Genomic DNA, 17,218 nt, shown 5'->3' with positions numbered 1-17,218 from the left:
GGCTGAGTTGGATGCGGGGAGTCACTACCACCCCCTTGCCGAACCAGCCGTGTAACCTCGAACTATAATTCCTGGTACTTGCAATGGTGTCGCCGCCGTGCATTGCTGACCTCGTTTCAAGAAGGAAACTTGTGCGCCCAACACATTGATCCGGAGGACGAGCGAGCTAAGATTAGTTACGGGAAAAAAGTTACTACAATCAACCAGTCAGTAGTGTTTTTCTCTCACATCAAATCAGCATCAGCTACTAGTCACCAGCCAGCCAACAATATTTTTCTCTCATAACAAATCAGCACTAGCTACCAGTCACAGCCAAGCGAACAGAGTGAATATATACCCTTCAATCCACAAAATTTGATCTTTTAAATTCCTTCCTTCTCAGATACAACGGTGAGCTTCCCAAATCAGAAATAAAAGTAACTGGGACTATAGTTTACACAAGTCAGGAAAGTCTTCCAAATATTTTACCAAACCTCCATTCGTTTTATAATATTTCCATCTCTGTATCATCAATCGAATAAGTGGAGGTCCCGTGAGAAGGCCTAAGCTTTGTAAACCAAAAATAACCGCGCCTACTGCATAGAGACTGGAGAGCTTGTTCCGAGTGCCGGTTATTGCTGGGAGACCGAATATTACTATCAACGAAGCGAAGGGAAACAACAAACTAACACCGGTGGCCGAGGCTAAATCACACCAAGTTGCAAGCAGTCTTCGTATTCCTAACCTGGCACGGGCCGTGTTTACCCCGCGCAGCAACTGCCAAGCTTCCATGTTTCCGAAGACCAAAGCTCCAGAACTAAACACACAGACCGTGATTGCTGTGGCATGAGCAGCAGTTGGTGCCAGCACCAGGTATAACCCCAAGGCAAAAGAGGCCATCAAGCTTCCTCCTGAAGCATACAGCAACTGCAGAGAAATGTTGGTATGCCTATGGCGTGCAGAGAGCTCCATGGCAGGCACCCCGGCAAAGACCAGACTGAAGGTAGCCAAACATGAACAGATGAATGCCAATGCATCGGCGACAATAAACGCATTGAACGCATAGCTCCCAGCGAGAATTGGCGTCCCAGGCACACCACCGTCGCTTGCTGATTGATAGTAACCTCCAGGCAATGTGAAAGCTGATGCAAATGTCACAGTCGCAATAAGCACAGAGACAATGCCCATGGCCTCTGTTGTTTTTGCCACATCCTCTGACTTTTTTTTCTCATCTCTTTCGCCAATATATTTCTCGCGGAAGAGGTCAGAACGACTTCCCCCAGCTGGAGCTCCCACCACTAGTAATGTCCTCGATATTACAGCTCTTGGATGCTGTAAGAAAAATTCCCAAAATTCAGTATCAATCAGGTACTCTAGCTGCTGACAAGAACTACTTGCTTGTTGCATTTCACAGTATTAGGCATAGCCCATTGTACGCACTAATAAAGAAATTATTAGCTTCAATAAGCGCAGTGAGAAATGACCATACACACCCATATTAAAGATATAGTACTGCAACTGCTTTATTTCTTGCAATGACCACACTCTTGATTTTCTTTTTCAATAGGCAAATATTCTGTCTTCTTTCAAGGGCATGAATAAACATAGTAACAGAGTGACTAGTCCACTACAAGACTATACCTTGTTAATTCATATATGTTGTATATATATATGAGAGGTCTCACAGAATAATAAACTGCTTACTTTGCAATTTTACTCTGCAGACTGCAGCGCATGCGGAACATATATAATACGAGAAACAAACTTACCGATCGATAATGTAAACTTCGAGGAAGCTTAGCCCACGAAAGATCGAGAGGTGTCAGCTCATCCTTATTTGCTATACTAAGATCCACCTTTGTATTCCGAATCAGACAGTTAAAGACTACCAGATTTCCCACATGGATGGCATGGTGAAGCGCGGTGTCCCCGTCGTTGTCCTGCATATTTAGAACCAATGGATGCTCCATCTGTCGACACACATAGTAAGCCACTTTGTGATGCGTAGCCCGTCGTCGCCCGGCAGCAACATGGAGGAATGTTCTTCCTTTGCCATCTCGCAGAGTGGCGCAGTCCGGACACCTCTCAAGCAGGACCTTGGTGACGTCGAGGTTATCAGCCCAGGCAGCAATATGTATGGGATACAACCCTTTATTGTCCGGTTGATATGCCGAACAACTGTTGGCATCTAGTAGCAGTGTGGCTGTAGATTTTGACCATGGCCAAATGTGTTTGAACCTTTCGGAGACAACCCAAGATTCGGGCCACCAATCCAGTGATGCAGCCAAGTGAAGAGGGGTGCTCCCGTCAATGTCACGTTGCATAGTCAGCTGCCAGAGAAGGGGTACAGTGCTCACTGACCTAGCCCCTTGTTGCACTTGGACCGTCACGTCCTTGAATAATTCCAAAAGCATTGGCAGCGCTACATGCATGTAATTATTCGTTAGTCCTCATGAAACGCGCTAGACAAAGAAGATAAATTACAGAAATTCTCAATTTCTCATAAAACCAGAAAATCCGGCTATCAATTTGTTAGACTATGACCATGATAGGTAATTAATAATAGTCATTTGATCTATTTTGCTTTTTAAAAAATTACCCACCACTACCATTATAAAAGTAGTCTAAAATGTGTTTCAAAAAAAGAAGTTGTCTAAAATAACCCTCTATCTAAAATACCCACCAATACCCTTAAGAAAATAATCTAAAGTAACTCCATAATCTTCATCTAAATTATTACCCACCTATGTCATTATGAAAGATAATATAAAGTTTCGTGTTTACATATAACTACACAACCCTATTATTATGAAAGGTAATTTAAGGGAAATTTAAAGCTATCTCCTAAATTTGCATATAAATTACACACCTCCTGTTGTTGAAATAACCAAGAATAAATAATTAAATCCACATTTTTAAAGTACCAACATATGCTACATTAAAATAATGTAAATTATATATACCTCCAATCACCCATTTCTACCACTACATTAATATAAACAGAACATAAAGTAAACCTATATGTTAAGTGCCACCACACAGTTAAAAAAACAAGTTGCCACCACACAAATTAAGATTAAGCATATATGCATGCATAAGCAATAAGTATATTTCCATAATTTTGCAATCACAAAAAGTTTATTGAATGAATTACATACCAACGATACTAAAAGTATATTTTAAATAGTATTAAGACTCCATAGTAATAAGTCATTATGTTAGCAGCTACTTTGGATAAATAATATATTTTTTGTTGAAACATTATAATATATACCCGTTATAAGTTATTGAGGCACTCATTTTATTTATAAAACAAAGTATTGTACTACACCAAAGATTCTTGGAAGAGGTAATTTATTTTGGCCAAACCACTGTAACATATCTACATTTATAGTTTAACTTTAAAAACTCATTTTCTTATAAGACAAAGTATATTAGTACTACTCACAAAATTCTTTGATAGAGGAAATTTATTTTAGCCAAAACATTATAACATATCTACATTGATAGTTTAATTTAAACACTCCATTTCTAAACAAAACAAAGTATACTACTGCACTCATAATTCTTTGATTGAGGAGACTCAACATCTTTTGCATTTTGCGTAGGCTAAATGCCTGTTAACCTATTATAGCAACTAAAAGTACACGACACATTTGTAAAAAGATATGAAAATAGTGGTTTTGAATCAGAGACACTATAAACACATGGAGAAAAAAAATCAACAACCAAATTAATAAGATTAAAATTAGAAAGGCAAAATCTGGCTTATTATGTCATGATACGTACATGGCATGCAACATGAGATCAAATAAATCAAGCTACGGTTTTAAGAAAACACTTATCAAAGAATAATGATGCCGTAAAGCAAAGGTGAAAAAATATGAATATGGATGGAAATACATAAAACTATTGGTAACCAAGTTTTATCACAGCGGATAGAGTTTATAGAGTATCAATATGAGTATTATGTTAGCAAAATGTACAAAACGAGATTAAAGGTAAGCAGTTTTGATTGGATATGGGGAATATGAAACAGTACACAAGTACCTTTTCTGCGAGTTACAGCTGCATGCAAAACGTTTCGCCTGTGTGGTCCGGAGCAGGAAAGCCTGCCGTTGCTTTTCTGGATTAGATGCTCTGCAATATCCTCCTTCCCCAATGAAATGGCCAGGTACAACGGCGAAGTTGTGTTCCCCTCGTCAGCCTCACTTGGAACAGCGGCCAGCTCTGGATCCACGGACATGAGCTTGTCCATGGAGTCCTTGCTGCCAGCGCGCACCGCCTGGTGCAGGGCAGTCTCCCCACACTTATTCCGCATCCTCAGGAACTCCGTGACCGTCGTCTCGTCGCCGGCCGCCGCGAGCGCCATGATGCAGGAGATCATGCCCTCGTTCCCAGCGCTAGCGGCGCAGTGCAAGGGCGTGTCGCCCCTGTTGTTGCGCGCGACCAGGAAGCCGCTTCTGCCTTGGCAAATCATCTTGGCGCAGTCGAGGAAGTTTTCGCCGTTGCCGCAGGCTGCAACGACGTGGAGCAGGGAGTCCCCTTCGTTGCGGGTCACCCCATCAAGAAGATGCAGCAACGGAGCTGCAGCGGGGGGGCGATCAACTTCCAGGACGACTTGCGCCGTCGTCGTCGCTGTGGCCGCGGCAGGGCCTCCTTGCTGGTCGCCATCGTTCCGCAGCAGCAGCAGCTCCTTTAGCCCCTCGATGTCGCCGCGGCGAGCAGCCACGAACAGCTGGGGATGTAGCACGGGCGGCCGTGCATTGATGTCTGGTGCCGCGGAAGCCGTCGTGGTGGGAGCAGCAGCAGCGGCAGCTTGGTCCGCTTGGTTTGCGGCTACGTCCGCCATCGACCACCACTATCTAGCAGACTAGCAACAAGTTCTGTGGAGTGATGAACTGATGATACCTCGGAATCTCTCCATTGGTATGTTGGTACTCCATGCAGTCGTCGATCGTTGGCTGTGTTTAGTCCATGCTGCTTTATAATAGTCCTGTTGAGATAGAATTGCGCCAAACACACTCGGATGCACTAGAACGTGTGAAAGATCATCAAAATGATCACTTCGACGGAATCCTATGCCGACCGATCAGACCGGTGGGGCGAACCAGTCAAACCGGTTATACAGAACGCTGTGTGAAACCTACCACCTCGAGCTCGGGAGGGACCCAATCGGAGTTTAAGGAATAGGGTTGCTCTGAGATCGGTCAGGCCACTCAAAACGTCTTTAAACACCGTCGGGACGCAGGAAGAACAACAGTTAGGGTTTGAAAAAGAGCTAGGGTTTCAGAAGATAAAAAGTAATTCGATTTTTTGATTCGATTGTGATTACCCTCCATCGGTCTTAGCATCACACACACACACACACATATATATAATTCTAAACCTACCCGGATTACACAGCTTTGACCGGTCTGACCGTTCGAGCCTACTGGTTTGCCCTCAAGCGAACAGTCCACCTATAAACATCGGATGGTATGCACCTTCGAACTCCACTGGGGGCTAAGCCAAAACTTTTGGACGTCCAAACATTTGACTGGTGGACTGTCCGCCTGTAGAACCGGACGGTCCACCTAAGGCATGTCTAGCAGTGATACCCAGGAGCTCTTTGGTGGTTCTCGATCCCTTACATCTGAGCTCGTGGACTAGGAACTCGCAGGTGGTCCTGGACAGGAACACCCTAATGACGTCGACATCGGCGATGTTGGGCAGCGCGTTGCACTACTTGGAGACGCATTAGATGTACTTGCAAAGAGTTTCCCCCTGCTTCTGCCTGCAATTCTTGAGATCCCAAGGTGCTCGTACATGCCCTGAAAGTTCCCCACAAAGACCTCCTTGAGGTCCGACCCATTTTGGATCCGGTCAGCAGGTAGGTGTTTGAGCCACGTTTGCACCGAGTCAGCCAGGAACAATGGGAGGTTGTGGATAATGAAGTAATCATTGTCCGTGCCACCGGCTCGATAGGCAAGCCAGTATTCCTCGAGCCAGAAGCCGGGGTTCGTCACCCCAACGCATCTCGTGATGTTGGTTAGGGGCTGGTACCGCTGTGGTAAAGTGGCCGAACCAAAAAACCTCGGGCTCGTGCATTGGGGCTCATGCTCCATTCTTCCACGCTATCGGATCTTACCCTGCGTCGCAAGTGAGGGGTGCTGCTGTCCTTGCCCTCATCCTGCTCTCGCCAGTGCATGCGTACCTCGAGAGTGAGACGTACATATCGATCAACTCTAAGGCGGCACTTGACGGGTGCCTTCGAGGGCACTTGGGTTCCAGGCGGTGCCTGGTCAATGGTGACGTTCCTTGGGCCCTGCACCGACAATGTGTGCTGGGCCTGGCTCAAGGCGCATCGCTGGGATATCGAACTCACAGTCTGTTGTTGAGCTGCATGCTCAAGCTAGACGAACAACTGGTCACGATCACTGTGCTCCCCCGACGTTGCGGGCTCAGGCATCGTTGAGAGCAGAGCTGTCACCATGGCAATGTTCTTGCTAGCTTGTGCGAAGTTGGGGAGACCCCCGGCCCGCTATCCCCCTGGATCTACTGGTTTACCTCCTAGGTGCGCCCGCCGTCCCCTCGACAGTCCAGCTCGCATTTGACTTTGGTGCGCTCCTACATGAGCTGAAGCAGTGCCTCGTCGAGTTCCTTTCGTCGCTCCTGCAGCCGGTTCCGCCGTAGGTGCGGCGACACGGTGCCGGCGTCCCCTCTATCCCCGTCGCAAGAGGTGTGATGCCGCCTGCGTCGAGTTCTTCGATGTGTCTATCGGGGGTGTTCACCATGAAACACTCGTGCAACGGGTGGTGGCTCGCATCGCTGGGGTCAGAGTTGGAAATGCCCTCCGATACTCCAGCGAGCGCTGGAGTCAGAGTTGGAAATGCCCTCCGATACTCCAGCGAGGAGGTCGTGGATGGATTTGGACATGTAGTCCGTCATGCCCATGAACTCAATGTCCGCAGGCTCAGAAGTGTCGCATGATGCCATGGGTTGCCGTGTGATCCATGCTGCGTTGTGCAGGTCAGAGGGGAACGTTGCCTGGACCCCCCACCCCCCGGCGAGGGTCTCTGAAGGGATCAATTCTCCTCTGGAGAGCTGCGCCATGATGTTGGCGAACAAGAAAAGAACATGGCGCAAGTCCTCCTAGGCCGGTCCTGTACCAAGGAAGCGCCGAGCTAGCACTCCGCACCTTGGGTCGACGGCAAGATGCCTGTCGCACGTGGGGGCACGGAGCTCCGACGTGTCCAGCTGCATACCCCACAGGGATTCTACAACAGGGACAAATCTGGTGATGCTGGCAGGATGGATGGGAGCGTAGGTTTGCTCCAGTATGCCCTCTGTGTTGGCGATGAAGTGTAGGTCGGTGAAGCACACGAGTGAGCCTCTGGCTATCCGCAACCTGGACAGAACAAATGAAATGCACAGAAGTCCCCTACCTGGTGCGCCAAATGTCAGTGTATTTTTTTTACCACCAGCTAGTGATTCTCGTGGATTGTACGCTTGATGCGGATGGTATGCAAAGAAGACACAAGGGTTTATACTGGTTTGAGCAGAATGTCCCTGCATACAGTTCGCAGCTGCTCGTGTATCTTGCATTAGGTTGTAGTAGGGGGTACAAACGGTCAAGAGAGGGATGGGCTCCCAAGTCTCTGGTGTGAAGTATTCGTGGGTGTTCTTGCTCTCAGTCCCCGGCTGGAGAGGCCTGAGTGCTCTGTCTACTGGTGTGTGTGTGTGTGTGTGTGTGTGTGTGTGTGTGTGTGTGTGTGTGTGGAGAAAGCTTCATTCCCTGAGCTAACCCAGTTGCTTAGCCGCTAATCCCTTACTTCCGGGTATCCGTAATACTGATACCTGACACTCACCATGTTAGTTTGGCCTTGATAATTGTTCATCGGCATGTGAACTTGTTCCACTGCCGATGTATGAAAGGGTGTATGTGTATGTTGCTAGTAGTATCGAAATTCGAAGTACGCATATTATTTGACATGGGCCTTTGCATGTAGTTTCAGAATTATGATGTGCATAATAAAAACCATTATCTGAATAATGACTAGCCAATGCAATATGCATACTATCATTATATCTAGCAGCATCAACATGAGAATTGGTGGTAGTAGAAAAATAATCATTAGAAACATGTGTTGTTATTTGCATGGTGTACCTCAGGCATGCTGTAGTAATATTGTTGTGCAATATATGAACAACCCGCCATGTATACTCAATAATAGGTCCTGATGCTTCTGGTCTTGTGATCAGTAAATCCAAATATTCTTGATAATCCATGCAATCAATGACCAACACTTTGCTTTTTCTTTTGATCTTCACAATATTGGAGCAGCAAGCAAAACACAATGCAATCGACTTGAGCTGCCTGATGTAGTGTCAAAATAATAGATGCAACGATCCACAAGGACCAGATCCAATAATAATGGCGAATCAACATAATAGATCAACTTGGTAATTGGCTAGGGCTTGATAGAAGGGTATAAGCAACCAGAACTTTCTTCACCAGCAGAGTCGCCAAAAAGTATGTTGACTTGTTGAGACAAATCTGGTCCACGTACGAAGTGCTAGAACGCACGAGTCTGAAATGGACCAAATCTCCATGGGGCTGCACAGACCGGTCATACCGGCTTAGCAACCCGGTCACACCAAATTCTTAGGGTTTGACCTAAATGGGTCATTCCAGAGTGATACATACCATGCTTACAAGATGGAGGGCGGCTAGGTTTATGAGCAAACCAGCAAAGGATAATGAATGCACTTACGTGACAAAAAATGACTAGCTTATCAAACTAGCAAAGGTCATCGATGCTCCCGCCCGAGAGGTACCCCGTCAGGGCGTTGGCGTCGCCGAACGTGCCCTAGGTTACCTAGCAAGCCTAGGACGCCATCAATAGTCATGGAGATGCATTTTGTTTGATTCGATTGGGTTTCCCTCAATCGGGTGTTGCCCTTCATATACATAGGGTGGGGAGGTCTGTACCCAATAAGAGTCGGAATCCATACGTATCCCATGTGTTGGTATTTCTTAACGTTCACAGATAAGATCCATAAGCACACGGAGATGCTGTTGTAGCACTTCACCTGTGAGTATTCAGGTATCGTATATCCACGAGGAATGAAGGTCTAATGATCTTCTAACTAGATTACCCTTGGAAGTTAAGAGATAGAGTGACCTTAGGGTAGCGTGGTTCTGATCTAAAGAATAGGTTCTAGGAAAGATAAACTCTGGCTCTCACTTGTTTACTTCGGCCATGTTGGGGATGCCACCTTCGGACATCACCGAAGGAGATCGACCGAAGGCCAAGAAGAACAACAAGACCGGTGAAGATGGGGCACACGCAGAGATACCTTCGGGTTTCACCGAAGGTGTCATCGCGAAGAGGTTACCAGCAAAGCCGAGACTGTCAAATGCCCGAAGAACAAGGTCTTCGGGCGAAGCGAAGCCCACTGCCCGAAGATGAAGACTGCGAAGACCCAAAGCGGGCCCCCGGCCGTGACAGAACCGAGGAGCCGAAGGGGGACTACCGCGAACAAGTCCGGCGAAGACAACCTAGTGAAGCGGGCCCACGAGCATGACGTAGGATGAGGTTGAATGCTTAGCTATCAGCCACTCTGATGTAAATGTACTTAATTGCCCACGGCATATTCCGAGAATAAAGCAGTTAGGGGGCATTACGGGGAATCTAGTCTGGTGGGTTAGGAACCGTCGGATATAAATACTCCTTTAATTGTTGTTGATGGACACTGAATACAGTGAGCAGTTACGCTTGCATTGATTTTCGTGTTCTCTATTTCTATGCCGCCTGCGAAGGAGGCTTCGTCCTCCAGTCTTTGGGCTGTTGCGATACTCCTTCGCTCCGAAGGGTATATTCCACCAATAGTTTTGGTGCCCACCAGCGATTCATCCCAACACACCACATGGCAGCGAAGAAGAGGAACAATGGCAGCACCTCGACGAAGCCTCCCATGCCTACGGAGAATGCCATTGTGCCGAGCGCCAATGCTGTCAACAACAAAGATGCCTCGGTTGACGACATTGCCGAAGGGGAGTTCGAAGTCGAGCTCTACGACTTGGGCATTCCGCCCGAAGGCATCGAAGCTATCAGAAGGATCGAAGTGCGCCTCGTGGAGAGGTTGCATAGCACGCGGCAAGCGCGGCTCAGGCTGGCCCGTCGGCCGTGCAGGTGACCACAAGGGCGAAGGGAAAGCAAAGGGCACTCACCGCCGTCGAGTTGGAGCAGCTCAACAAGCTGAGAGAAGAGGAGCTTCGGTGCAATGCGATGCGCCAACACATCCACAAACGCATGGACATGCTACAGCAAGAGCAGGCCCCACACGCAGAGCTGGTGGTGGTGGTTCCTCCCGCCACCCAGCCCATCAGGCGGTGGCCACTACCCAACATCCTCGATGAAGACATGTACTCCGACGAAGAAGAAGGCGAGTACAGGCTGGTGCAGAAACAACGCCGGCAGAACCACAGTGGCCCAGCAGGAACCCTCCTCAATGGAGCTGGAAGAACTCCAGTGGCCAATGTGATTCAACCCGGCTATGCTCCCCCAATATGACAGAGTGTCTGACCCGAGGGAGTTCCTGCTAAAGTACGAAGCCTCCATTGAAGCAACCGGTGGGGCCCCGCATGCAAAGCCAAAGCCCTCGTCCTTTCCTTGAAGGGCCTCGCGCAGCACTAGTATTCGAACCTCCGGAATGGTCATATCCACGTATAGGACTAGCTGTGGTCGGAACTATCCGCCGCTTTCCGGGAGGTGAAGGTCGATGAAGCCACATCATGCGACTTCCATAACCTGAAGTAGGGGAGCTCCACCCTGCAAGAGTACCTCCATCACCTTGTCAGACTCCGTGCGAGGGCCCCAGAAGTAGCCGAGTAGAGCTTCATCGATGCCGCAATCTAGGGGATGAGCCTTGGCCCGTGCGAAGAGTACCTTGAGCGCCGCAAGCCGAATACAGTCAACAGGCTCTTCGAGATAATGCAGGAATACTGCATATCAGACAAGGGCAAGTGGCAGAGAGTCGAGGAGATGAATGAACAGCGAGCCCAAAATAGAGACCGACCGAAGCCACATTAGGCATATCAATGAAGAACCCGAAGGCCATGAACACTGTCTCCGGCGACGAAGCTCGCGACTCTCGACCTCAACCCAACAGAGGAGGGAGGAGCGACTGAAGCAACTACAACGACCGTGGGCGCGGAGACCACCCCCAACCGAAGGCCAAAGACCCCATACTACTACATCCATGTCAAGGATAAGGGACATTGGACAAACGATGCCCCATCATCAAGGAAAAGAAGGAAGAGTTTGACTGAAGCAATGCTCATCCACCGAAGCCCGTCAATTACACCACCCACAACAGTTAGCCGTGGAGCCTGCCATCTACATAGTGGCAGCCTTCGCAATAAGCCCACTAGACTTCAGCGTACGCCACACTTTCCCCTTCCTTCCCAATTTTCCACTATAACCCTACCCAATCATACACACCCCCAGCCTTACCAGCCCCTTCGGCACCCCAAATCCCACAAAACAAACCCTGACTACTTCCCTCCACGACCAAAGCTATAACTCGGCCAGATCCCAGAACGTGCCAATGATCCCGCCGGAGGCATGATCAATGTCATTAAAGCCATCTCCGGTGCCTCCAACAAACCAGCGCACGTGTGCGAAGGAAAACATTTTCGCACCCCCTAGTCCCACGTCCCAATAACATTCTCCGAAGCCGACCTCAGGCTTCAGCATTACCCCCCCCCCACAACGACCCCATCATCATCCAGGCCAACATCGGTAAAAACTCCATGCACTTCGCCAGAAATTATGTGGGCCGCATCCTCGTCGACAATGGCAGCTCCGTGGATATCATCACCTGGTGGTGCTTTGTCAAGATGGGCTTGACAGAGAAGAACCTACACAAGTCCCAGTACCCCCTTATCGGCTTCGGTGGCAAAAAGATCGAAGCCACCAGAAAAATAGAACTGAATGTGACATTCGGCGAATGGAATACACAGAGGACGGCGGCAATAACCTTCGACGTGGGAGACATCAGCTACCCGTACAACGCCATCTTTGGCCACAACACCATCATCATGTTCGGGGCTGTCATTCACCAGACATACGTATGAAGCTGCCAACCGCCGGAGGAGTCATCAAGATCCTCGGTAACCAAGAGGAGGCATGCAAGTGCAAAGACAATGCAGCATGCGCCACAAAAATATGTCCACACAATAGAAGCTGCAGAAGACGAAGGGGAAGATGAGCTGTCAGCGTAAAGGGAAAGGGGGTCCCCATAACCCCAGACTCAGGCGTGATTAAGAAGGACGGGCCCGCCAGTCGTGTCAGCCGAGCGCGGTCGTGGGCCCCCCACCACGAACGTCCTCACGCAGGGTGTGGGCACCCACCGAGAGTGGGCTGGGCCTGGCCTGGGACGTGAAACCTGGAGGAACACTTCCTTCCCCTCGAAGACACCCGCGTGGTAAAAAGATCTTTATCAGGCGGTTACGGTGCCTTACCGCCAGACTCAATGCAGAGCCTGAGGGGGTGCATGGCTTCCCCGTAAGAGCGTCATGACGACGGGGATGTCGTGCACTCAGAAGACAAGGCGATAGGCGGCGAATAGCTTATCCCTGAGCTGCCCGTCCCATCAACTTGAAAATGGATGGTGGCCGGGACCCACTTCCATTTACCGTGTCCCCATCGCAGTAAAGAATGGGGTCACCCCAAGCGGAGCCCCAAGGTCGATCGGGGTTGCCCCGGACCAGTAGGGTCCACCGGACGACCCCGGAGGCCACCACGTGGCCACACTCGCGCCACCCCGGGCATCCCCGGGGATGCCCCAGGGCGCTCGGATCGAGCAGAAGGCCCCAAAACACTCCGAGATGAGAATACCCACCGGCCAGTGTCTACGGCCACCCTGTGCTCTCCCGGGGTAACCCCGGACGGCTCTGACGGCCTTCCTGACAGGGACAGACAAGATGCCTGCCTGCCTGACAGGGGCAGAGCAGTCTGGAAGACGGTGCCCACCATGCAAAGGGTGCGTTCACATTAGTTAGAGAAGAACAGAGAAGGAAGATGTAGTCTATAAATAGAAAGATCCTTGGGTATGTATGGGGACCGATCTTTTTGGGACCTAACGAGGACACAGGTTCCGGGCTTGGACTTTCCAAATCGGGATCATCAAAGAACCAATCACCACACATACATGACGTAGGGTATTTTTGCTCCAGCTTCTTCTTTCCTTCCAGCATCAGTCCATTCTTATCGGCCATTGGCCCAAGAGATTGACACGTGCCAAAAAAATGGTGCCAACACATGCCCCCCAATTTTGGAGTGAAATATAATTTTACTCCCGAAATTCTTCTGCAGTCCGATCAGTCTTCCTCCTCTCTGCGCGTGGACCCTGACTCCACAGGGTTGATTCCTCGTGTCCTGTGCAAGTGGCGAGCTAAAAACACTTATTTGCCCTTGGCTCTTCACCTTCTCGTCCACATAATCAAAACACAACGATTCCTCTTCTGTCTTTTCACCATTAAATTGCTTTCAATTAACCGCGTGGTCCAGACACTTCACCTTTCTCTATCCAATCCAACTTCATCTTCGGGTTATATAAATAGAAAGCTCTGAACAGCAACCCCTAAGCTCCATTGGATGCCAAACCTTCACCTTCTTCTTCCTCTAGAAAAACCCTAACACTCTCTGTACAACAAATGGTTAGCAACAAGCACGCTTGCGAGGGTCCCTCTGGTCAGCCATCCACAGTCTATTGCCGTCTTGGGTAAGCAACTCTGCCCTTCCTCGGCCTTTGTTTCCACCGCCATAGATCTAATCTTATCCTCTTTCACTGCAGCGACGATGAGGCTTCTAGTATGCCACACCAGTCCGCTTCCTCAACATAGGCAAGCTCCTCCAGTGTCCCAATTGTGGGCACATGGAGCTCATCCACCAGCTTATCCGTGAAAAGTGCGAGGCCCAAGAAGATTATTCGGCAGCCACTTTGGAGGTCGACCGCCTGAAATCTTGCATCAACCTCCTCAAGGTGGCGTAGGCAAGCGCTGAAGAAGAGACATCGTCCGTTCGCGCTTATTTGTCCAATGCTGATGTCAGGGTAGCATGTGAGCCTTGCCTTCTCCAGCAACCCTCTCTCTAATGGTTTCCCCCACTAATGATCTTACCGCTTCTCCTTTCAGCTTTGGAGGCACATACCCAAACCCACCATCTGGCGATGGCCGATGCTACCTCTACCGTGAATGCCAGAGGCCACACAGTTGTGGCCCGCCTCTAGGACAATCCACGGCGTGTCAGGGAGATCGCCAGCCACGAAGTCCATCAAGGTGCTGCTGTTGCCCTGGTCGTGGCTACTGTTGCTGCGGGACGGGCACCTGCTGCTGCACTGCTGGTTGCTCCTGAACGGGCTGATTGGCCACCGCATGTAGCTGGAAACCTACCATTTACATTATGTAGTTGGTGAATTGAGCATAGGCAGCTGCGTCTTGTGATTACAGTGCCATCGGCTAAGCAGCCGATGCTGGTGTTGGGGTGCCCCCTGCTGCTGAATTTTCGGGTTTGCTTGAATGCGACCATCGACCTGGTGACTTGGGGTGACTGCTGCGAGACGAATGGTGTCCCCCCAGAGTTGGAAGCATTCGGTCCAGAAGAAACCATCATCTTGGGAGGCATCCCGAGAGACGTTGGGGGAACATAACCATGTGGGGTGCTGAAGAGGTTCCTCTGGGCAGGTGTAGCCATCGATGGCGAAGTGGTGGTGTAGGTTGGCGCCATCTGCACCGGAGTTCCCACGGATGAAAATGCCGGTGGCTTGAAGAACGGAGGCGGAATAGGAGTGAATCCTGCACAACCTGTGTAGCACCCTTTGCCATCGGCTGAAAGCCAACGCCTGCTGCCAAAGATGCCGCTGCTCTAGTGACTGCGACGACCGATGATTCTGCTTGAGAGTACACCGGCCCTATGTATCTAGGGGTCCATTGACCACTCACCATCTAATGAATGGCATTCTGGATGGAGTTCATCATGACCTTGGATTGATATTTTTGTTGAGCATATGACCTTGGATTGATTAATCAAGGCATGATGGATGGCTTGATCGAACATCTCCTGGAACTTCATGGGGTCTTCAGTGATGGTGACGTGACACGGTGAAGGAAAAACACATTTCTGGATGATTTTCCCTCGCCCCCCCCCCCCCCGAAGTTGAACGCCTAAAGGCAGGTGGGCTCAAAGCCATTGACGGCTTGGGCCAACTACTGCATCTGAACATCATTAAGATGTTCCTTGGTGACGCGGATGATGTTATTGTGGCTGATCTCAGATGCATATGCTGATTTATCAACATCCTCGATGGCCAACATCGGCCATGTTGATGTCATGTCCCACCGGGCGTGCCAAGAAGCGTGTTGACGCAAAAATTTCCCTAGCATTGGATGGGGGAAACTCACGCGCTCCACGTACGCTAGGACAAGAGAGATCTTCTTTGCTCTGAAGTACCGAACCCAAGTGCGCACGTGCAGTGTGCTAGGCGTGCACATCAATTTGACCTGCAATTGATAAGGAGGATAAAATGATAGACACTAAGGGGCCATTGGCTAGCCAGCCAATGATGACGCTAGCAATCGGCTACCGTATAGCCAATTGTAGGGGGAGCAAACCACGCTAAAAGCAGTGTGATCTATGAGCAACATCAAGATCAGATCTAAATCAGCCTGCATGATCGGAAAACGAGAGGCAGACGATCAAGATGGATCTAGGCTGGATAACTTGTGACAAAAACTTAAAGCAAACTAGATTAAATGGATTAACCTAGCAAGATCTAAGCAGATGTCGATAACATGGTGATAAAAGAAACAAAAATCTAGATTAACGGATCAAATTAACCTAACAGATTGCTAAATTTTGTTGATAACTTGTGAGCAAATCAGACCCCACTGGACGGATCCAGAGTGCTCGATAACTTGTGAATAAGCTAGACCCCGCCGAACGAATTTAACAAGTTCGATAAATTTTGAGTGCTATAAGCAGAGGAAGAAGCGATGCACCATCAAACTGGACCTGCTTACAAGGCTCGACATGGAGCTTTTCAACAAATGAAGAATATACCTGCTGAGAAGAACTCGGAAAAAGAAAATCTCCTGCAACTAGGGTGAAGCCGCCGTGCGGAAAAGTAGATGCATTGAAGGGTAAAGGTTTTGGTTAGATGTGATTGTTCAAAATTTACAAATGACAGAGGTCCGCTATTTATAGCCTAAACCTAACCTCCCTTGCTGATACGGCGAGATTACAACTTGATAAGCACAAAACAAAACTTGCCTAACTAATCAAACAGAAAATTTAAAAGATAACTTGCCAACATGGTCGCGTTAGATCCTTCCTTAGCCCCATCGGCTACGACGCTTCTTCTTGGATGAAAAGGCCCACTTTGCTTCAGCTTCTTACTTCTGTCTATCATCAGCCCATTCTAATTAGCCGCCTGCCAAGAGATTGAAACGTGCAAAAAATGACGTCAACAACAGCTGAACGTGCGCGTGGTGCTTGCCAATTTGCCGTAGTGCCACCCACGCATGCCTTGCCGTGATGTCGCGCTGTGTCCATGGATGTGGCATGGCCATGGCGAGGCTCTACGAGCCCTGGTTGGGTCTTGGGCAGAGTCAGGCGGGGCTAGGCGGCACCAGAGCGGAGCAGGTCAAGCTGCGGCCTTTCGGCCGGATCGTGGTGTGCGTGAGACAGAGGTGGCGAGGATAAATGGAGGGCGAGAACTGGTTGCCAAGGAAGCATGCATGGTGAGGTCATGGGGGTTTCATCGGGCACGGGTAGGTGGAGCGTGTGCGTGTGTGCATGCTGCACCTAGGGTGCTCGGTGTAATACCCGAATGGGCTCGCCATGTGTGAACATGACAGCGTGGACTGGTTTGTGCCCATGCAAGATGGCAACGTGGTGTGTGCGTGCAGAAGGGGCAGAAAGGCCTGATCTTGGCCAACGTGGCATGTGCACGAGCCGGGCATGGCTACGGCAAGGTCATAACGACGAGTGTTAGAGTATATTAGGCAACTCCAGATATGGTAGTTTAGGATTGATGTAATCCCGTGATAGCCTTCCTTATCTCTAGGGGAGGTGCCTTGCCCTCCAAGCCTTGTACTCCTATATATACCGCCCAAGGGGCTCATTGCAATACAAATCGACCACATTATACGCATCCTATCTTCCTACATGGCATCAGACGCCTAGGTTTT

At 49.3% G+C, this 17,218-nt stretch overlaps 1 protein-coding gene across 1 annotated transcript; it reads right to left on the bottom strand.

The window, feature by feature from the left end:
• Positions 1–311: 311 nt before the first annotated feature.
• On the bottom strand, positions 312–5,105 carry LOC120684565 (protein ACCELERATED CELL DEATH 6-like). Its single transcript, XM_039966417.1, has 3 exons — positions 4,030–5,105; positions 1,749–2,401; positions 312–1,311 (listed from the first exon to the last, which is right to left on the bottom strand). Exons 1-3 carry the CDS (start codon positions 4,829–4,831, stop codon positions 427–429), a joined length of 2,340 nt encoding a protein of 779 aa, XP_039822351.1. The 5' UTR covers positions 4,832–5,105; the 3' UTR covers positions 312–426.
• Positions 5,106–17,218: the final 12,113 nt, after the last annotated feature.

This window comes from Panicum virgatum, chromosome 8N, assembly GCF_016808335.1.
Source record: "Panicum virgatum strain AP13 chromosome 8N, P.virgatum_v5, whole genome shotgun sequence".
Lineage (NCBI taxonomy): Eukaryota > Viridiplantae > Streptophyta > Magnoliopsida > Poales > Poaceae > Panicum > Panicum virgatum.
Note: the sequence above shows the minus strand (reverse complement) of the source record. Positions and strands in the feature narration are given on the sequence as shown.

Excerpts from the sequence above, each read along its gene's own strand:
- LOC120684565 (XM_039966417.1), bottom strand. The coding sequence starts at position 4,831 with ATGGCGGACGTAGCCGCAAACCAAGCGGACCAAGCTGCCGCTGCTGCT. Across the intron at positions 2,402-4,029 it reads AGCTGTAACTCGCAGAAAAG|CGCTGCCAATGCTTTTGGAA; the intron begins GTACTTGTGTAC and ends ACATGCATGTAG. Across the intron at positions 1,312-1,748 it reads GAAGTTTACATTATCGATCG|CATCCAAGAGCTGTAATATC; the intron begins GTAAGTTTGTTT and ends TTTTTCTTACAG.